Here is a 22,978-nt window from a genome sequence, read left to right as displayed (position 1 = left end):
TTCCACTTTATTTCTGTTGTGTTCATAGAACTTGTGTGTGTGTGTGTTAGTTGCTCAGTGGTGTCCGACTCTGCACCCCCAGGGACTGTGGCTCACTAGACTCCTCTGTCCATGGAATTCTCTCCAGGAGATACTGGAGTGGGTTGCCCTTCCCTTCTCCAAGGGATCTTCCCAGCCCAGGCATCAAGCCTGCATCTCTTATGTCTCCTACACTGGCAGGTGGGCAACACTAGCACCACCTGGGAAGCCAACAGAGCTTAAACTCATGTAAATTTACTGAGCTTTGTTTCATGGCCCAGGATACGGTCTATCTTGGTAAACATTCTCTATATAGTTGAAAAGAATGTATATCTTGGTGATGTTGTGTAGAGTGTCCTATAAAGGTCAATACATCAAACTGACAGTGTTATTCACATATATATTATGACTTCCATAGTGGATTTATTTATTTTTTAAAAAATCATTTACAATAGCATCTCAGAAAACCAAATACTCAGAAGTCTGACAAAAGATGGAAAGTCCTATATAACTAAACTCTATAGAACCTTTCAGGGGGAAATTAAAGATCTATCTTACTAGAAAGATATACCATGTAGAAGAGTCAGAAGACTCAATATTGTTAAGAGGCCTATTCACCCCAAACTGATCTATAGATTCAATTTAACCCTAAACTAAATCTTAGCAACCCTTTATATAGAAACTGAAAAACTAACCATAAAATTGATAGTGAAATGCAAAGGACCTCTAACAGCCAAAACAATTCTAAAAAAGAACAAAGCTAGACAACTAACATCACCTGTGATATTGGCATTACAACAAACAGAAGGACTGACAGAAATTAGAGTCCAGAAATATGCGTGCATGTTAGTCGCTCAGTCCTATGTCTGACTTTTTGGGATCCCAGGGACTGTAGCCCGCCCAGCTCCTCTGTCCATGGAATTCTCCAGGCAAGAATACTGAAGTGGGCTTGCATTCCCTTCTCCACGGGATCTTCCTGCCCCAGGGACTAAACCCGTGCTTCCTGCACTGCAGGCAGCTTCTTCACCATCTGAGCCACCAGGGAAGCCCAGAATCCAGAAATATAATTCCACATAAATGTGTTTTAAAAGGAAGGTAAAAAATCAGGAGAGAAAGAAGAATCACGATGCTGGGACAACTGGATATCTATATGCCAAAAATACGAACTTCAAACCATTCCTCATGACCATATGAAACAAACCATAGACTGAACTATACGTTCTAAATTCTAAAACTATGAAAACTGTATAAGTAAACATAGGAGAAAAAGTTTGTAATCTGGGATTCAAAGATTTCTTAGATTTACCATTAAAAACATGACCTGTAAAGAAAAAAAATAATTTAAACTTTGCAATTAAAAAAAAAATCTGCTTTTTAAAAGACACAGTTAAGAGAATGAAGAGACAAGTCAGACTGAAAGGAAATATTTGATAATTATACATCTGACAAAGGACTTGCATCCAGAAGATATAAAGGACCAAGACTCAACGGCAATGTGCTTGTGTGCTGATGGCGTCCATGTGCTAAACCTGCCCACTCGTGTCTGACTCTCTGCTGCCACTGTTTAGTCGCTAAGCTGTGCCCCACTCTTTTGTGACCCCACAGACTATAGCTCGCCAGGCTCCTCTGTCCTTGGGGATTCTCCAGGCAGGAATACTGGAGTAGGTTGCCACGCCCTCCTCCAGGGGATCTTCCCCACCCAGTGATTGAACCTGCAGCTCCTGTGATGGCAGACAGGTTCTTTACCACTATCGCCACCTGGGAGGCCCCTGTTACAACAACCCATTTTTTTTAAAGTGGGCAAATTATTTAAATAGATACTTCAAAGAAGATTATAAATGGCAAATTAGCACATGACAAGATGCTCATATCATTAGTCAGTTGGGAAAGCAAATTAAAAACACAGTAAGGCACTTCAACATAAAATTATAATGTCTAAAGATTGAGCGTACAAAGTGTTGATGAAAATGTAGAGAAACTGCAGTTAGGAATGTCAACTAGTATAAAGACTTTAGAAAGCAATTTAACAACTTCTTAAAATTTTAAAGTTGTACACTCTAATTCACTTATTCCATTCCTAGGTAGATTTTCAGCAGAAAAATGAAAAATGAAGGCGCGTGTCAGTACAAAAAAAGACATGTACGTAAGTGTTCATAGCAGCTTACTTTGCAGTAGCCCTAAACAGGAAACAATCCAAAAGTCTGTCAATAATTGATAACAAATGTGACATATTCATATAATGCAGTTCTACTAGCAATAAAAAGGTGAACTTCTGAAAACCATTACAACATGGACAGATCTCAAAATTATGCTGAATGAAACAAACTAGACCCAAACAAGAAAAGAGAAGTACAGACTGTGTGGTTCCATTTATATTAAATTTTACGAAGTGCCAACTAACATACAGTCACAGAAAGTAGATCAGTGCTGGACTGGGACAGGAGGTGAGAGCAGGAGGAGGAAGGAACGAAAAAGGCATGAGAAAGATCTGAGGATGAGAGGTGTGTTCATTACTTTGTGGTAACTGTTTCACAAGTGTATACATATGTCAGTATTTTATATATACATATATATAGTATACGGCAATTACATGTCAATAAATATGTTTTCAAAAAGATTGAAAAATTATGGCTATTAAATATTAGACATTTGACATTCTCTCAAGACTGAGTGAAGTCTGAGACTTCAAGGCAAAAAAACGGACAGTTTTTGCTGCCAGGGACAACATTCCAGTTTTCCAATGCAAATTAAAATTTTGGAAAACACATACTTGCTGTCAAGAGATTGACACTTGCTATTATTTTTCCAGTGAGATTAGGGATGGCATTAATGAATGTGATCTTTTGATAGTGCATAATGAATTATGTCACTGTTCGGTCACTTGATATTTTCCAAATGAGACATGACAAAGCATGATGCTACAAAAATCACGCATTCATCTTACAAGATCAACCAACTGAATTAATGTGACAGAGTATGAAAAGTTCAGTGTGGTTTCACATCCCACACGGCAATGAACCTTCAAGAAAATTTAGCTAAGTCTACTGTGGTAGGCAGAATGTGAAGATGGCATCCCAGTCATGTCCCACCCTAATCCCTGGAACATGTTTAGATGTGTGAACATGGTTAGAGGCCACTCCCACGATTATATTTTGTCATGCAGCACAGCTGCCCTAAAGGCAGGCAGCTTGGCCAGGTGAGCCTGTTCTAATCACAGAACCTTTCAAAACAGCAGAGTATTCTCTCAGCTTTTTTGAAAAACAAAATAGAATGAACCAAAAACCTAAGAGCAAGTTAGAGAAATTCAGAGCATCTGAAAGATGTGACACACCAGGTCTGAAGATCAAAGAGTGTGGAAACCTGTGAAGAGCTGGGAGATGCCCTTGGCTCACAGCAAGAAAAGAAAGAGAACCTCGGGCCACTTCTCACCTGCAAGAGATGAGATTCTGCCACCACCCAGGAGGAGTTTGGTAGTGATTCTTCCCCAGTACCTCCAGACAAGAATTCAGATATACTGATTTTTGGCTTTGTGAGACCCTGAGCAGAGAACTCAGTCAAGCCTGCCTGGACTTCTACCCTACACAACCACGAGGTGATAAACGGATGTTATGGAAAGCTGCTAAGTTATGATCATTTGTTGTGCATAAGCAGAAAGCGAATACACTTTCCATAAATCAAAATGCACATAAACTCAGACCCATGTTGAACATTGTTTAAAAAAGAAAAAAAAAGGAATAAAATTGGAAACAACCAAAGTGTCCATAAACAGAAGGCCAAATTAAATTATATAAAACCAAATAATGGAACATTCTGCAGCCAGTATAAGGAAAAGGTAGAACTATATGGATGAATAGGAAACAATGAAACCATGTTATATTAGAGAAAAAAGAAGGTTTTATGATTTTAAATAATTAAAAGATTTGCATAAAATCATGGTATTCTATATTAAATATTTTCTTGGAAGGGGGGAACCACAAAAAACTAAATAGTTCACTTTGGATTAAGATTAGATTGTTGAGTAGGAGGTTTTTATTTTTAATTTTCCGCCTTCATTACAGTTTGAATTTTCTAATGAAATTTATTATTCTTAATCATTAAAAAAATATCCATAAAGGTTACTATTTAATGTCTAGATAAACACTTCCCTGGCTCTCTTTCAAAGCTATCTTTTGTTTTATTCAATTTGGACCTCCATCAGGAATTTGTTATTATGCTCCTTTAGTCAGTTACAGTAACACCAAATTACTTTTCCTCATCAAGTCTGCCCCACCTCTCAAATCTAACTTTTTCAGTGACATCCCTTATTATCTGGGGGCATCATCTGGATTATGTAAATGTTTTATGTATTCATAATACCTAAACATACTATTTTAGGTAAAATCAGAGGCTATTCAACTGTTTTTAAAATTTTAGACTATAGTCTATTTTTCATAACTGTATGAAAGCTACTTTGAGATTTAATCACAAGTAGTGTAAATCATGCAAATACATATTGCCATCTTGAGAACGAAAATGATTATAATCTAGGAATTTTGCAGTTACATGGTGATAAAGAAATATTCCAGTAGCAATCAAACCAGCATGGTAAAATTGGACCAACTGTCCTTAAATTATGAAAGGATTATGTGAAAAGTTTTCAGTGGGCAATCAGCAATACCAGGTTTATGTGATATATATTCAAAGTTAGAAATATTTTTCATATTCCTTTAAGTTTCTTCTTTTAAAATGAGTAAACAGTTAAGGTAACAAAGCAAATGCTTATCAGTTATTAAATATTGTATTTGTAAATCTTATAAAGATCATATTTTGCCTCTGATTACATTTTCTGCAACAGAAAGACGCATCAATATAATAAAAATAAAGATATACGCTATCAGTTTGATGTTATCCTTGTTTGTCGGCAAAAGTAGTTAACCAAAATATCTGGCAGTTTTAAAAGTCACCAGAAAAAAATACAAGGATAAATTCCAAGAGAGATTACCTTTTTTTTGTCCACATATTAAAGAAGTTCAAAGCATCTGTGACCCAAAGCATTATGGTCTTATTATGTACAACTAACAAGAGGAGGTGTGGTAATGTACTTGTAAAAGGACATGAATGAACTAAATTCTTAGTACTACCATTACTATAAAGTCCAACTAGGCAGACAACTTTTCTAAATAGTTTTTCTCACAGAAACATTATATATAACTAAATTCCATGTGTAACTGCAATGTAATAATATATTTCCTTTTAAAAAGCTTGGTTGACATTTTCTAGAAAACAGCAAGTATTAGAGACTATAAAAACAATGAGTACATGTACAAGCTCTTCATCATGAGGAAAATGTTAAAGAAGTCACTGGAAACTTCACAAGGAGAAATCAAAGAGACAATATATAAAAGCAACAGAAAGACATTAAAATGCCATTGAGGAAACTGCTAAAACGGTATTACCTGGAACCAGTTCCATAATGATGTAGATAGGCTGTCTCTGTGTGCAGACTCCTATAAGTTTGACGATATTGGGGTGATCATACTGCTTGAGAATTCTGGATGAGAGAAATATAAGAATAGTCACCATTTAAGTAGTAAGCATTGATTTATGATCATGTGTAGTGTGCACAAGTAGAATACACAATTTTTAAAACGTAAGTACGAACACAAATTATGATAAATGGGATGCATGTAAGTTTTGATAAATCTTGGAAAAATAAATGAGTCAGCTTTTAATTAAATATTCATATAAAAATTAGTATCCACTCTGAATAACTAACAACCATGCTAAATCTGAATAACTTACTCAGTCCAAAATATGTGGAACTCTTTTCAAAGCATCTGCTTTTCGATGCCCTCACAAAAGCTGAAGAGTATTAGTGGACCAAAAACTGTAAGCTGTTAGGGCAGCATCTTTTTGTTTAGTTTTGTTTTATGTACACAATTCATTTAAAATTTAAGAACAATTCATATTGGTAAATGCTATAGAGTAATCACTTCATATTTAGATTTCATAATACCTACTTGACAATCATGGTCAATTTCAAATAGTATAAACTCAAAAGTTTTGAGAAGCCTGGCAGAAAGTTTAAACAATAAGTAATATTAGATTTAAGTCAAAGCAAGGAAGTTTTGGTTTGGATAAAGGCAGAATTTCAGAGGGCTATAAAAGTAGCAAAGACTCATCTACAGGACTCCAAGCATGAGTTAAAAATAGATTAGATGCCCTCACAGGTCTGTTTGCCCTGATGATTCCTGTTATCAAATGATATTCCATATTATCCTGTTGACACAGTTATAAACTCACTCATATTTGAAAAAACACAGGTTCCTTCCTAGGAGAATGAAAAAAATAACTTCATTTGGAGAAAGATGAAATAGTTTATATATGTGCTGTACATGTACAACTAAAGCAGAGATAGCTCTAAGAAAAATGTCATAAATTGAAAATGTTCAATGTTTATTAACAAATGAAGACAGACTAGGAAGAATTCTAGAGATAAAAAAAAAAAATACTGTTAATAACAGAGTTTGCAGTTTCTATGATTAATTAGAAAGGGAGTTCTAGAATGATTGACTTTAATCCAAAATGTCATTTCTTAGGTTGAAAACTACTTAATAAAGAAATTCTACAAAACAGCCAGGATGAACCCAAATAACATTAAATATTTAAATATATAGATCTATCTTCTAATTAAAAGATACTTGAGAGCTTGCAAGGATATAACTGTAATTTTTAACAGAAAATTTCATAGTTTCACATTAGAAGAAGAAATTAAACTCTATTTTTCAATAAACATTCACAAATTAGAAAGCAAGATACTTTAAGATATCTATGAATAACTAAAATGATGAGCCCATGAATTTCAGTTCCAATAGGATGCTTTTAAATTCATTATAGAGTATTTTTTCTGATTTGCTGGTGATATATATGAAAAATGCTTGCAATTTTATTCCATAGATATTTAATAAATGTACCCAACTAGCTTAATACATTGCTATAAATATCTATTGTTTACATGGAGAAATGACATCAAGATGCTCCACTCCACAGGATTTAGTTCTCTCATTGCATGTCCTCTGTTATTCCAGGGCACTTTACGGAGCTTTGTTTTCATATACAATGCCGTGAAGGAGGTAACACGCCCCCCACCCCGCTGCCCACACACACACACACATTTTAGGAAAGCTTTGCTTTTATATACAATGCCATGTAGCAGGTAACAGGCCCTCACACACACCTCTTTTCCTTCTTCCCTTTACACCAATCTATGATCTATACACCCTTCTTCTCTCCCTCCCAACCATCCAACCACTCATCTGTACAGCTCCCATTCATATGTCCATTCTCTATCCAAAGCCCCTTTCCATTTGTTTTGTGTTTTGTTGTATATACTAGATTTTACCACTAACTACTTGCAATATAGAGCTGGGAAGTTGCAACATTAAATTTTAGCTAAAACATATAAGGGAAGACAATCATTCTAGGAGATCAATTAGAAAACAAACAATGCAAATTTTGGAACAATGTCAGACACTGAGCCGAAGAGGAACTCTGAGATTCTCAGAAAAGAACAGTGACAGCTGGGAACAAACAATCAAGCCATAACATCTAAGGAGAGTAAAGAAAATGTCATTAAATTCTCAAGGTATATTTACAGTAAGTATTTTATTTGGAGAATACAGACTATTTTTATTATAAGGTCAATCACAACACTACATATATACATATGTGTATATGCATGTGATAGAAGCAAGAAATACTACAATGTTTTTTTTAATGACTTGAAGAATATTCACTGTTCTTAGCATCTGGCTCTTTTGACTGTAACTGCTAATTGACCTAGAGTCTCACTTCAAAAGAGAATCTTTCTGTTTTCAGACTGCCTACTTTTGAAGTGTCTACTTTTGAAGACTCTGAAAGTACCTATTTCTAATTCATCAAATCATAATTTAAGATATCTTCAAACTTACATTTTAATGAATCACTTTTAAGTAGTACATATTAACATTATTTTAAAGAACTCACTTGGCTTCTTGTAAGAATTTTATTTTCAGTTCCTGAGGAAGATCTTCTTTACACGTTTTAACAGCAACAGCAGTTTTATCCTTTAATACGCCCTTAAATACTTCACCAAAATTTCCCTGAAAATACAAACATATTTATCATTTGGTGTGTAAGACAGTCACATAAGTCTTTGCAAAATTCCAGGCAAGCATGTAATGATGAGTTTTGAGTTAGAGTACTCTGTTGGCTTTATTCAATTTCAAGTATAGATAAAGACTTGGCATGCTGCTCTTTCCAATTCTCCAACTTTAAATATACTATTCAACACTCCAGCCATTCGGGAGACTGAGGCTTGAGGGGAATGGGAAAGGAAATGGGAAAAAACTGTAGTAGTGTAAAAGGAAAGACTAACACTGTCAGAAGTACCTAAATTTCACTCCGCCTAGTCTTTACCTTCAAGCTCTACATTTTGGTATCAGTGTATTAAAAAAGTCCCCATTAACGCTTACAGGTAAAGCCACGGTGCTGTAAGGTGATTAGGGGCACTGATGCACATGGCCAGGACTGAGTGGAGAAGAGTGAGAGAGGCAGAGCCGTCAGCGGTCTCTGGAAGGCGCCAGGGAAGGGGGGGCTTGCCCAAACGCAAGCACCACGGCGAGTTCATCTCTGCCAGATGTCTGAGCTCCAAGCCTTACTCTATGGCTTGAACATACTCTGATTTAAAATGCCTTATTTCTAGTTTGAAGTTGCTTTTATGATAAGTACGAAAAAAATAAGAGAAGATCTGGAAAGCCAACATGACAGCTGTCTTTAGGTGTTCTAAGTCCTCCGTACGCATGTGCACTCTTAGCTGTAACTGTAATAAGCAACATCATAAATAGCTTTAATGCTACCACTGTTGAGCAAGAAGTAACTCAACGAGGGGTCTGAAAATCCATGAGTATGAGTTCTAAGATCAACATAATTCTTAACAGTCCACGGTATATAAATTTTAACTGTTCTTAATAATTGAAAATTACTAAAATGCTGATTTTAATAAACTCATTATTTATTAGCTAATTGCTCTTTGCTTAAAATAACATTGATTTTACTTATATTAAGCATACTTTGGTATTTAAGTAATGAATAGTATTACTATTAAATCTAATATTCAACTCAAATATTTATTGAAAATGATGACTGATTACATGAAAAGTAAACATCCAATAAATTCAACAGAGTACACATTCATCATTAGCTAGAAACAGAAAAAGTTGAGCTTTATATCCTTCCATGTTATTCAAGGGTTTTTTCCTTCCCACAATCATCACATCATTTATTATATCAGAAATAGACCCAGTAAAGGTGTTAGTATACATGATTACTGCTAGACCGTTATTTACCTGAATGATTCTGAAGCACTTAAAATTCATTAACATTTAACTCATTGGAAGACACTTGCTGACTAAATTAGCAGGACCATTGTTCTCTCTGCAAGCTTTCAGATCCCCCTCTAGAAACTGCTGTCTTCCTCTTCACATCTCAGACAGCTGCTCTCATTTTTCTCACCTCAGCTGATCTCACCATCAGTTCTTCAGGCCTTCAACCCACACACCACAGCACTGCCAGATTAACTGCTGCAAGAAACACTCCTGCCTTCTTCAACATCTAGCCTTCCACAGCCATTACTCTCTCAGCCTCTGTCTAGCTCCCTCTTGCTACATGTATCCTAAATTCAGACAGGGATTTCAAAATATGTGCTCTGCCTTCTACATACTTCCCCTCTACTTCCAATCAAAGAACAAGCTGACTACTCTGGAAGTGCATTTCTGCCCCTCCTGTATGAAGAGATTCCTGATCTTCCCCAGATTATTTCTGTCCTTCCTGAACACTTGTCATCCCATTGGCCCCTTGGTTCATTTTTACTGGTCTCTGCCCTATACGGACCTATAGGTCCTGGCTCATAGGAAGCATTTTAAAACTTTAAACATTTATTTAACAGTCTTCACTCAGAAGACGTCAACTCTATTAACAGTGATCAAGGGAGGAATCTGAAACACGGAGAAAAAGACTCTGCTTCACAGACCACCTCTTCTTCATCCAAACAGGTCAGGAAAAAGGATAGGCCACCCACTGCTCCCTACCACCTAGCAGGCACAGCTTCATCTCCATTGCTGGCTCCACATCCATGAGGCTAAGCTTAATGGTGTCTCTTGTCTTGTTTATGTCTGTCCCCACAGAAGGTCCTGGCGGTCCATCCCCACTCTTTGGTTCTGATCAGGCAGGGCGGACTCCTGCTGTCTCCAACTATTTCTCTTCTATCCCCAGCCTCCACTGTGTCTTTGGGAACTTCCGGTCTATCATTAAAATTTTATCTTGATCTATTCTTTGGTCATGCTCTTCACCTTCTTGCTCTAATAGAAACTTCACTCTCACTTGAGAACACTCAAATGGTGGGTGAGTTTCTTTTGGCTTCTAAAATTGTGATTTCCTTTCAGTCCCCTATACACATACACCAGGCCTTCTCCCAGTGCCCTGGAGACAGAATAAAGGATTCCACTAGCTGTCACTGCTTTTAAAATGTTCTCTCTACTGCCTTCCTAAAAACGCCTAGCTTTGAAACTTTATCATTTGATTACATACCCAATACCCTGGCTAGCAGCTACTGCATTTGAAAATATTTTCCCTCATTTGTTGACTATTTGAGCTCCTGAATCACTGCACCAGGTGTTACTCCTGTCTTATACTTGGAAATTTCAAGAGACAATTAAGGATCCTTCCAACACTTCAAACTGTTTTGTGATCATCTCTCCTCCAATGATCTGCATTCCAAGTTATTTTCTAGGTTCAGATCTTAAACTCTGCCATCACCAATAATGCCACTCCTCGATAACATCTATTTCATTTATCTCATCTTCTGGCTGGCTTTCATTTTTCTAGCTTACTTCCTCTAGTACCCAGACTGAAAATTCCTTGACCCTATAAGTTCAGTTCAGTTTAGTCACTCAGTCGTGTCTGACTCTTTGTGACCCCATGAACCACAGCATGCCAGGCCTTCCTGTCCATCACCAACTCCTGGAGTTTATCCAAACTCATGTCCATTGAGTCGATGATGCCATCCAACCATCTCATCCTCTGTCGTCCCCTTCTCCTCCCACCCTCAATCTTTCCCAGCATCAGGGTCTTTTCAAATGAGTCAGCTCTTCGCATCAGGTGGCCAAAGTATTGGAGTTTGAGCTTTAACATCAGTCCTTCCAGTGAATATTCAGGACTGATTTCCTTTAGGATGGACTGGTTGGATCTCCTTGATGTCCAAGAGACTCTCAAGAGTCTTCTCCAACACCACAGTTCAAAAGCATCAATTCTTCGGCGCCCAGCTTTCTTCAGAGTCCAACTCTCACATCCATACATGACCACAGGAGAAACCATAGCCTTGCCTAGACAGACCTTTGGTGACAAAGTAATGTCTTTGCTTTTTAATATACTGTCTAGGTTGGTCATAACTTTCCTTCCAAGGAGTTCAGTTCAGTTCAGTCGCTCAGTCGTGTCCGACTCTTTGCGACCCCATGAATCGCAGCACGGGGCTGTGATTCATCATCACCAGGCCTCCCTGTCCATCACCAACTCCCGGAGTTCACTCAGATTCACACCCATCGAGTCAGTGATGCCATCCAGCCATCTCATCCTCTGTCGTCCCCTTCTCCTCCTGCCCCCAATCCCTCCCAGCATCAGAGTCTTTTCCAATGAGTCAACTCTTCACATGAGGTGGCCAAAGTACTGGAGTTTCAGCTTTAGCATCATTCCCTCCAAAGAAATCCCAGGACTGATCTCCTTTAGAATGGGTAAGTGTCTTTTAATTTCATGGCTGCAGTCACCATCTGCAGTGATTCTGGAGCCCAGAAAAATAAAGTCAGCCACTGTTTCCACTGTTTCCCCATCTATTTCCCATGAAGTGATGGGACCAGATGCCATGATGTTAGTTTTCTGAATGTTGAGCTTTAAGCCAACTTTTTTACTCTCCTCTTTCACTTTTATCAAGAGGCTCTTTAGTTCTTCTTCACTTTCTGCCAGAAGGGTGGTGTCATCTGTGTATCTGAGGTTATTGATATTTCTCCCAGCAATCTTGATTCCAGCTTGTGCTTCCTCCAGCCCAGTGCTTCTCATGATATGAACCTCCAAATCTTTAGATCCTATTACTTTTTATTGTCCATTACACCCTTAACAGCCTTGGTTTCTTCCTTATTCAGCTTAAACTCCATGGCTCGTAATTACTGTCTACCGAACACGCCCAGCTTCTTTATTCCTCTTAATTTACAGAACCCCCTTGTCAAATCCACAACCCAGACCAAATGCAGCATGGCCTTCTGGGCTGATACAGTTCAGTGTGGATGGAGAAAGTCCACACCAGTGTTGACTAGTTTCACTTTAAGAACACACACCTCTAGGGGGTCCTTAATACTGTTCAGTAATTATTATACAATTCCCTAGAATATGAACACTCTCATTCTAATTAACTTTTCCTCACCCTTCAGCTCCCTTCTTAAAGATCCCGTACCTCCCCTACAACCTCATTCTCAGCTAATAATCTTGCTTCCTGATTTACTGAGAAAACTGAAGCAATTTCCGACTCTCAGGTCCACACTGACCCTCCTACCAATCTTCCTTGCTGTTACAAGATGAACTGTGCTTCTATTAAAGTCAATCCTCCACTGTAAACTAAATTCCATCCCCTCTTGTCTACTCAATGATATTATTTCAGCAATTCTTATCTCCTTTAAAAATCATGAGTTTTCACGACATCATTCCCAGCTTCAAACCAGCATGCTGCTTTTCTCGGGTTAACCAACAGCACACAAATCATTTCTTCTGAAACCACCACCGTCTGTGCTTCCTTTCACAGCAAAGCTTCAGAGTTGCATCCTTGCCATCCCTATTTCCTCTCCTCCCATTCTCCCTAATATATATTCCAGCTTGGTTTTCACATAAAACATGCTAAAGAAAGTGCTCAGTCAAGTCACCAGGAGTCTCTCCATTGCTAAATTCAGTGATTCTCCGTCATCATCTCATTTGACCTCTCATCAGTGGATGCCACCACCGATCACTCCTCCTTCAAATACTTTTTTCTCTTGGCATCTAAGGCATCCTGTCTCCCAGTTTTCTGCCTTTCTGGAGATTTCTCTTTCTCAGCCTCAATCTTCTTGCTTCTCTTCTCTGCAGCCTCTTGATTTTGAAGTGATCAGAGCTCAAGCTCTCTCTCCTCTTATCTAGACTCACTCCATTGTTGAACTCATCGAAGGAAACCATCAAGTAAGCGACAACTACCGATTCTGTAATTTGATCCACGCCTCTTTTCTAAACTTCAGACTTAATACCCAACTGTTTTCTCAGCATCTCCACTGGGAAGTCTAGCAGACAAACCTTAATATTTACATGCAAAACCCCTAATCTCAGTCCCCAAAACCTGGTATACCTAAGCCGACCTCCTCCATGTCTCACGCCCCAGTTGGGTCAACCATAACAACAAATGCAGAACCCACCACATTCCCCCATCTCCACTGCCACTTCTGTGATCTGACCAGCAACCATCATCATTAGTTAGGTAAAGACAAGAGCTTCCGAACCTTCCCAGCCTGTTCTCAACACGGGAGCCCGAGTGAACTCTGTAGAGGGTATGAGCATCTCACTCCTCCAGGCAAAGTCATCCCCCAGCTTACCCTTTCACACATATTCAAAGCCAAAGTAACTACATTGACCAGCACGGCTTGACATGGTCTGTGCCACCTCAGCCACTTGTAGTCTGAGTCTGTTCCTTCTTGCCTACTCAACTACAACAAACTGCCTCTCCAGCTCATCAAATGTAATTTGCATTGATACTCCCTCTGCCTAAAATCCTTTTCCTCATTTGACCACGTGGCTAAATCCCTTCTTGCCAGGTTTTTATTGGAAAGTAACAATTTTGATAAGGCTTACCTGGATTCCCCTATTAAAAATCGCAACTCCAACCAACAGCACTCTAAATTCCTCATGTTTTCACAGGATTAGCACCTTTAACATTATGAAGTTTACCTATTTATTGTTTATTGTTTGCCTGTCTTTCCCTGCTAGATAGAATACGAGCTTTACAAGGGCGAGGACATTTGTCTACTTTGGTCATGGATGTATTCCGAGTTCCTTGGGGAGTGCCTGGCATACAGTAGGCATTCAATAAATATTTGAGGAACTAATATTTTTGATTACCAGCTATCAAGCACAGTATGAAGAAATACGGTGCTCAGTAAAAGTTACAGTTACCACATCAACTTTATGTTACTACTAAATCCCAAAGTATGTAAGTATAGGTTAATCCTCTTTTTTTCTCATGCATTTTCAAGCAGTATATGATAAACACTCAGAACAGGTAATGAAAATATTAAATGACAATTTTCAACTCAGAAATATTTGCTGAAACTAAGCTATGTGCTTAGTCACTCAGTCATATCCAACTCTTTGCAACCCCACAAACTGCAGCCCACCAGGCTCCTCTGTCCATGGGGATTCTCCAGGCAATACTGAGGTGGGTTGCCCTATCCTCCTTCAGAGGATCTTCCCAAACCAGGAATCGAACCCAGGTCTCCAGCATTGCTGGCAGATTCTTTGCCGTCTGAGCTACCAGGAAGCCTGAAATTAAGCCATACATGTCTCTAAAGTTGAAGTGTTTGTTTTATTAAAATGATTAAATTTGGGGGAGGAGCCAAGATGGCGGAGGAGTAGGACGGGGAGAACACTTTCTCCCCAACAAATTCATCAAAAGAGCATTTAAACGTCGAGTAAATTCCACAAAACAACTTCTGAATGCCAGCAGAGGACATCAGGCACCCAGAAAAGCAACCCAACTCTTCGAAATGAGGTAGGAAAAAATATTAAAAACAAAAAAAAGAGACAAAAGAGGGAGGGACGGAGTTCCGTCCCGGGAAGGGAATCTTAAAAAGAGAGAAGTTTCCAAACATCAGGAAACCTTCTCACTGCCGAATCTGTGCCGAGCTTTGGAAGCACAGAGGGCAACATAACAGGGAGAAAAAATAAACAATTTAAAACTCGCAGATTTCGAGCCCTACGGTAACTCCCCCAGCAGAGAAGCAGCGCAGACGCCTGCATCCGCCATTAGCGAATCGGGGCTGGGCAGGGAGGCGCGGCGTGGGCTGCATCGCTGAGAGTAAGAATCTGGCCTGAATACCCTGAGCGCTATCTGAGCGAGATAATTTGGGCTAGCAAACCAGACTGTGGGATACCTACCACGCGAAAAGCCAGCCCCAACCTAAGACCGCCAGGCCCGCGCACGGAACAAAGGACTGAACAGAGATAGCCGGCTGCAGATCTTCCCCCTCCGGTGACAGGCAGCCAGAGCCGGAAGGGGGCAATCGCAGCCCCAGAGAGACATTATCTATAAAATTGTAAGCAGGCTTCTTTGCTAACTAAAACTTCTTGGGGGTCTGGACGGTCAACATCTGCCTGAGAAGGTGCGCCAGTTTTACATCCAGATAACCGAGTGGCGGGAGGCGATAAGTCGCAGCATTGGCGCTCGCCTGGGAAGAGCAAATTGGCGCTCGGACCTGGGAAGAGTACAAAACGCAGGCCCAACTGAGTCTGCGCCTCTGAGGACTACCCGAGTGCCTGAACCTCAGCGGCTTGGACCTGGGAGGTGCATGCAGCCCAGGGCCAGCCTTGGATTGTTCCCGGCGGAACAACCTAGAGTCCGAGCAGTGTGGACAGGGAGGCTACACGCGCCGTGAGCGGGGGCAGACCCAGGGTGGCTGAGGCACTGCGAGCCCACGCCAGTGTTATTTGTTTGCACCCTCCCTCCCTCCCTCCCCACAGCGCGACTGAACAAGTAAGCCTAAAAAAAAAAAAAAAAGTGTCCTCCACCGTGCCCTTTGAGTCAGGGCGGAAACCAGATACTGAAGAGACTAGCAAACAGAAGAAGATATAACAGAGGGAAACGCCTTGGAAGCTACAGGCAATAGATCAAAACCCTGTGGTTACTACGGACTACATAGGAAGGGGCCTATAGATCTTGAGAAATATAAATCTGACCAAGGAACTAGCCAAAAATGAACCGAACCCACAACACCCACAAAAAAAGAAACAAAAATGTCCTAGATATATTTTTATTATTTTTACGATCATTCTTTCTTTCTTTTTTTTTTTTAATTAAAAAAAAAAAATTTTAAGTCCTCTATTGTTCCTTTAATTTTCACTTTTATAACCTATTACTTTGCAAAAAAAAAAAAAAAAAAGACCCTATTTTTTTTCTTCTTCAGCAAACTTCATATATATATATATATTTTATAATTTTTTGACCTTGATGTTTTTTTGTTGTTGTTGTTGGTTTTTGTTTTTTTCTTCTTTTCTTTAACATTGTATTTTTGAAATTCCAAACTCTACTCTAGATTTTTAATTTTCACTTTTTGGTATATGTTATCAATTTCGTACCTATAGTTTTTTTTTATATAATTTCTGTGATTTTTTTTTTCTTCTTCTCTGTTTCTTTCTCTTCTTCTTTTATATAACATTGTATATCTGAAATTCCAAACTTTACTCTAGATTTTCAATTTATGCTTTTTGGTATTTGATATCAATTTTGTACCTGTATTTTCTTTATAATTTTTGTGACATTGTTCGTATTTGTTTGTTTGTTTTCTCTCTTTATTTTTCTTCTTCTTTTTTTTTTTTTTTTAACATTGTATTTTTGAAAATCCAAACTCTACTCTAGATTTTTAATTTTTGCTTTCTGGTATTAGTTATCAATTTTGTACCTGTACTTTCTTTATAATTTTCACGACCTTGTTTGTTTTTGTTTGTTCGTTCTTTCTCTCTTTCTTTTCCTTCTTCTTTTCTTTAACATCGTATTTTTGAAATTCCAAACTCTACTCTAGATTTTTAATTTTCGCTCTCTGGTATTAGTTATCAATTTTGTACCTGTACTTTCTTTATAATTTTCGCGACCTTGTTCTTTAACATCGTATTTTTGAAATTCCAAACTCTACTCTAGATTTTTAATTTTTGCTTTTATGTATTTGTTACCAATTTTGTACCTTTAAGGACCCAATCTTCAGGACCCATTTTTCACTAGGGAGTGAGATTACTGGCTTGACTGCTCTCTCTCCCTTTGGACCCTCCTTTTTCTCCACCAGGTCGCCTGTGTCTCCTCCCTAACCCCTCTCTACTCTACCCAACTCTGTGAATTTCTGTGTGTTCCAGACGGTGGAGAACACTTAGGGAACTGATTACTGGCTGGATCTGTCTCCCTCCTTTTCATTCCCCCTTTTATCCTTCTGGCCACCTCTGTTACCTTCCTCTCTTCTTGTGGAGTGCACATAAGGAAGTGACTACTGGCTAGCCCACTCTCTCCACTATTGATTCACCTCATCTCATTTGGGTCACCTCTAACATGTAACCCTGTGAACCTCTCTGAGTGACCCTCACTGTAGAGAAACTTATCATCTTTAATGTAGATGTTTTATCAATGGTGCTGTATAGAAGGAGAAGTTTTGAAACTACTGTAAAAATAAGACCGATAATCGGAAGCAGGAGACTTAAGTCCAAACCCTGACTCCAGGGAACTCCTGACTCCAAGGAACATTCATTGACAGGAGCTCATCAAATGCCTCCATACCGACACTGAAACCAAGCACCACACAAGGGCCAGTAAGTTCCAGGGCAAGACATACCAAGCAAATTCTCCAGCAACAAAGGAACACAGTCCTAAGCTTCAAGATACAGGCTGCCCAAAGTCACCCCAAAACTATAGACATCTCATAACTCATTACTGGACATTTCATTGCACTCCAGAGAGAAGAAATACAGCTCCACCCACCAGAACACCGACACAAGCTTCCCTAACCAGGAAACCTTGACAAGCCACCTGTACAAACCCACACACAGTGAGGAAACGCCATAATAAAGAGAACTCCACAAACTGCCAGAATACAGAAAGGACACCCCAAACTCAGCAATTTAAACAAGATGAAGAGACAGAGGAATACTCAGCAGATAAAAGAACAGGATAAATGCCCACCAAACCAAACAAAAGAGGAAGAGATAGGGAATCTACCTGATAAAGAATTCCGAATAATGATAGTGAAATTGATCCAAAATCTTGAAACTAAAATGGAATCACAGATAAATAGCCTGGAGACAAGGATTGAGAAGATGCAAGAAAGGTTTAACAAGGACCTAGAAGAAATAAAAAAGAGTCAATATATAATGAATAATGCAATAAGTGAAATTAAAAACACTCTGGAGGCAACAAATAGTAGAATAACAGAGGCAGAAGACAGGATTAGTGAATTAGAAGATAGAATGGTAGAAATAAATGAATCAGAGAGGATAAAAGAAAAACGAATTAAAAGAAATGAGGACAATCTCAGAGACCTCCAGGACAATATTAAACGCTACAACATTCGAATCATAGGGGTTCCAGAAGAAGAAGACAAAAAGAAAGACCATGAGAAAATACTTGAGGAGATAATAGTGGAAAACTTCCCTAAAATGGGGAAGGAAATCATCACCCAAGTCCAAGAAACCCAGAGAGTACCAAACAGGATAAACCCAAGGAGAAACACCCCAAGACACATATTAATCAAATTAACAAAGATCAAACACAAAGAACAAATATTAAAAGCAGCAAGGGAAAAACAACAAATAACACACAAGGGAATTCCCATAAGGATAACAGCTGATCTTTCAATAGAAACTCTTCAAGCCAGGAGGGAATGGCAAGACATACTTAAAATGATGAAAGAAAATAACCTACAGCCCAGATTATTGTACTCAGCAAGGATCTCATTCAAGTATGAAGGAGAAATCAAAAGCTTTTCAGACAAGCAAAAGCTGAGAGAATTCTGCACCACCAAACCAGCTCTCCAACAAATACTAAAGGATATTCTCTAGACAGGAAACACAAAAACGGTGTATAAACTCGAACCCAAAACAATAAAGTAAATGGCAACGGGAACATACTTATCAGTAATTACCTTAAATGTAAATGGGTTGAATGCCCCAACCAAAAGACAAAGACTGGCTGAATGGATACAAAAACAAGACCCCTACATATGTTGTCTACAAGAGACCCACCTCAAAACAGGGGACACATACAGACTGAAAGTGAAGGGCTGGAAAAAGATTTTCCATGCAAATAGGGACCAAAAGAAAGCAGGAGTAGCAATACTCATATCAGATAAAATAGACTTTAAAACAAAGGCGGTGAAAAGAGACAAAGAAGGTCACTACATAATGATCAAAGGATCAATCCAAGAAGAAGATATAACAATTATAAACATATATGCACCCAACACGGGAGCACCACAGTACGTAAGACAAATGCTAACAAGTATGAAAGGAGAAATTAACAATAACACAATAATAGTGGGAGACTTTAATACCCCACTTACACCTATGGATAGATCAACTAAACAGAAAATTAACAAGGAAACACAAACTTTAAACGATACAATAGACCAGTTAGACCTAATTGATATCTATAGGTCATTTCATCCCAAAACAACGAATTTCACCTTTTTCTCAAGCGCACATGGAACCTTCTCCAGGATAGATCACATCCTGGGCCATAAAGCTAGCCTTGGTAAATTCAAAAAAATAGAAATCATTCCAAGCATTTTTTCTGACCACAATGCAGTAAGATTAGATCTCAATTACAGGAGAAAAACTATTAAAAATTCCAACATATGGAGGCTGAACAACACGCTGCTGAATAACCAACAAATCACAGAAGAAATCAAAAAAGAAATCAAAATTTGCATAGAAACGAATGAAAATGAAAACACAACAACCCAAAACCTGTGGGACACGGTAAAAGCAGTCCTAAGGGGAAAGTTCATAGCAATACAGGCACACCTCAAGAAACAAGAAAAAAGTCAAATAAATAACCTAACTCTACACCTAAAGCAACTAGAAAAGGAAGAAATGAAGAACCCCAGGGTTAGTAGAAGGAAAGAAATCTTAAAAATTAGAGCAGAAATAAATGCAAAAGAAACAAAAGAGACCATAGCAAAAATCAACAAAACCAAAAGCTGGTTCTTTGAAAGGATAAATAAAATTGACAAACCATTAGCCAGACTCATCAAGAAACAAAGGGAGAAAAATCAAATCAACAAAATTAGAAACGAAAATGGAGAGATCACAACAGACAACACAGAAATACAAAGGATCATAAGAGACTACTATCAACAATTATATGCCAATAAAATGGACAACGTGGAAGAAATGGACAAATTCTTAGAAAAGTACAACTTTCCAAAACTGGACCAGGAAGAAATAGAAAATCTTAACAGACCCATCACAAGCATGGAAATTGAAACTGTAATCAAAAATCTTCCAGCAAACAAAAGCCCCGGTCCAGACGGCTTCACAGCTGAATTCTACCAAAAATTTAGAGAAGAGCTAACACCTATCCTGCTCAAACTCTTCCAGAAAATTGCAGAGGAAGGTAAACTTCCAAACTCATTCTATGAGGCCACCATCACCCTAATACCAAAACCTGACAAAGATCCCACAAAAAAAGAAAACTACAGGCCAATATCACTGATGAACATAGATGCAAAAATCCTTAACAAAATTCTAGCAATCAGAATCCAACAACACATTAAAAAGATCATACACCATGATCAAGTGGGCTTTATCCCAGGGATGCAAGGATTCTTCAATATCCGCAAATCAATCAATGTAATACACCACATTAACAAATTGAAAAATAAAAACCATATGATTATCTCAATAGATGCAGAGAAAGCCTTTGACAAAATTCAACATCCATTTATGATAAAAACTCTCCAGAAAGCAGGAATAGAAGGAACATACCTCAACATAATAAAAGCTATATATGACAAACCCACTGCAAACATTATCCTCAATGGTGAAAAATTGAAAGCATTTCCTCTAAAGTCAGGAACAAGACAAGGGTGCCCACTTTCACCATTACTATTCAACATAGTTTTGGAAGTTTTGGCCACAGCAATCAGAGCAGAAAAAGAAATAAAAGGAATCCAAATTGGAAAAGAAGAAGTAAAACTCTCACTGTTTGCAGATGACATGATCCTCTACATAGAAAACCCTAAAGACTCCACCAGAAAATTACTAGAAATAATCAATGACTACAGTAAAGTTGCAGGATATAAAATCAACACACAGAAATCCCTTGCATTCCTATACACTAATAATGAGAAAACAGAAAGAGAAATTAAGGAAACAATTCCATTCACCATTGCAACGGAAAGAATAAAATACTTAGGAATATATCTACCTAAAGAAACTAAAGACCTATATATAGAAAACTATAAAACACTGGTGAAAGAAATCAAAGAGGACACTAATAGATGGAGAAATATACCATGTTCATGGATTGGAAGAATCAATATAGTGAAAATGAGTATACTACCCAAAGCAATTTATAGATTCAACGCAATCCCTATCAAGCTACCAACAGTATTCTTCACAGAGCTAGATCAAATAATTTCACAATTTGTATGGAAATACAAAAAACCTCGAATAGCCAAAGCGATCTTGAGAAAGAAGAATGGAACTGGAGGAATCAACTTACCTGACTTCAGGCTCTACTACAAAGCCACAGTTATCAAGACAGTATGGTACTGGCACAAAGACAGAAATATTGATCAATGGAATAAAATAGAAAGCCCAGAGATAAATCCACGCACATATGGACACCTTATCTTCGACAAAGGAGGCAGGAATATACAATGGATTAAAGACAATCTCTTTAACAAGTGGTGCTGGGAAATCTGGTCAACGACTTGTAAAAGAATGAAACTGGACCACTTTCTAACACCATACACAAAAATAAACTCAAAATGGATTAAAGATCTAAACGTAAGACCAGAAACTATAAAACTGCTAGAGGAGAACATAGGCAAAACACTCTCCGACATACATCACAGCAGGATCCTCTATGACCCACCTCCCAGAATATTGGAAATAAAAGCAAAAATAAACAAATGGGACCTAATTAACCTTAAAAGCTTCTGCACATCAAAGGAAACTATTAGCAAGGTGAAAAGACAGCCTTCAGAATGGGAGAAAATAATAGCAAATGAAGCAACTGACAAACAACTAATCTCAAAAATATACAAGCAACTCCTACAGCTCAACTCCAGAAAAATAAACGACCCAATCAAAAAATGGGCCAAAGAACTAAATAGACATTTCTCCAAAAAAGACATACAGATGGCTAACAAACACATGAAAAGATGCTCAACATCACTCATTATCAGAGAAATGCAAATCAAAACCACTATGAGGTACCATTTCACACCAGTCAGAAAGGCTGCCATCCAAAAGTCTACAAATAATAAATGCTGGAGAGGGTGTGGAGAAAAGGGAACCCTCTTACACTGTTGGTGGGAATGCAAACTAGTACAGCCACTATGGAGAACAGTGTGGAGATTCCTTAAAAAACTGGAAATAGAACTGCCTTATGATCCAGCAACCCCACTGCTGGGCATACACACTGAGGAAACCAGAAGGGAAAGAGACACGTCTACCCCAATGTTCATCGCAGCACTGTTTATAATAGCCAAGACGTGGAAGCAACCTAGATGTCCATCAGCAGATGAATGGATAAGAAAGCTGTGGTACATATACACAATGGAGTATTACTCAGCCATTAAAAAGAATACATTTGAATCAGTTCTAATGAGGTGGATGAAACTGGAGCCTATTATACAGAGTGAAGTAAGCCAGAAGGAAAAACATAAATACAGTATACTAACGCATATATATGGAATTTAGAAAGATGGTAACAATAACCCGGTGTACGAGACAGCAAAAGAGACACTGATGTATAGAACAGTCTTATAGACTCTGTGGGAGAGGGAGAGGGTGGGAAGATGTGGGAGAATGGCAATGAAACATGTAAAATATCATGTAGGAAACGAGTTGCCAGTCCAGGTTCGATGCATGATGCTGGATGCTTGGGGCTGGTGCACTG

General features: G+C 38.3%; 1 protein-coding gene across 3 annotated transcripts in view; it reads right to left on the bottom strand.

Annotated features, from left to right (window-relative positions):
* Window positions 1-22,978, bottom strand: part of FER (FER tyrosine kinase) — a 467,773-nt gene that overhangs the window by 135,993 nt on the left and 308,802 nt on the right. For all 3 annotated transcript variants that reach the window (XM_061424535.1, XM_061424536.1, XM_061424537.1), the window contains 2 exons: window positions 8,023-8,138; window positions 5,454-5,548 (listed from right to left, as the gene is read on the bottom strand). In XM_061424535.1, the coding sequence (XP_061280519.1) occupies window positions 5,454-5,548; window positions 8,023-8,138 (211 nt within the window). The remainder of the gene's footprint in view (window positions 1-5,453; window positions 5,549-8,022; window positions 8,139-22,978) is intronic.

This window comes from Bos javanicus, chromosome 7, assembly GCF_032452875.1.
Source record: "Bos javanicus breed banteng chromosome 7, ARS-OSU_banteng_1.0, whole genome shotgun sequence".
NCBI lineage: Eukaryota > Metazoa > Chordata > Mammalia > Artiodactyla > Bovidae > Bos > Bos javanicus.
This window is presented reverse-complemented; position numbering and strand designations above follow the sequence as displayed.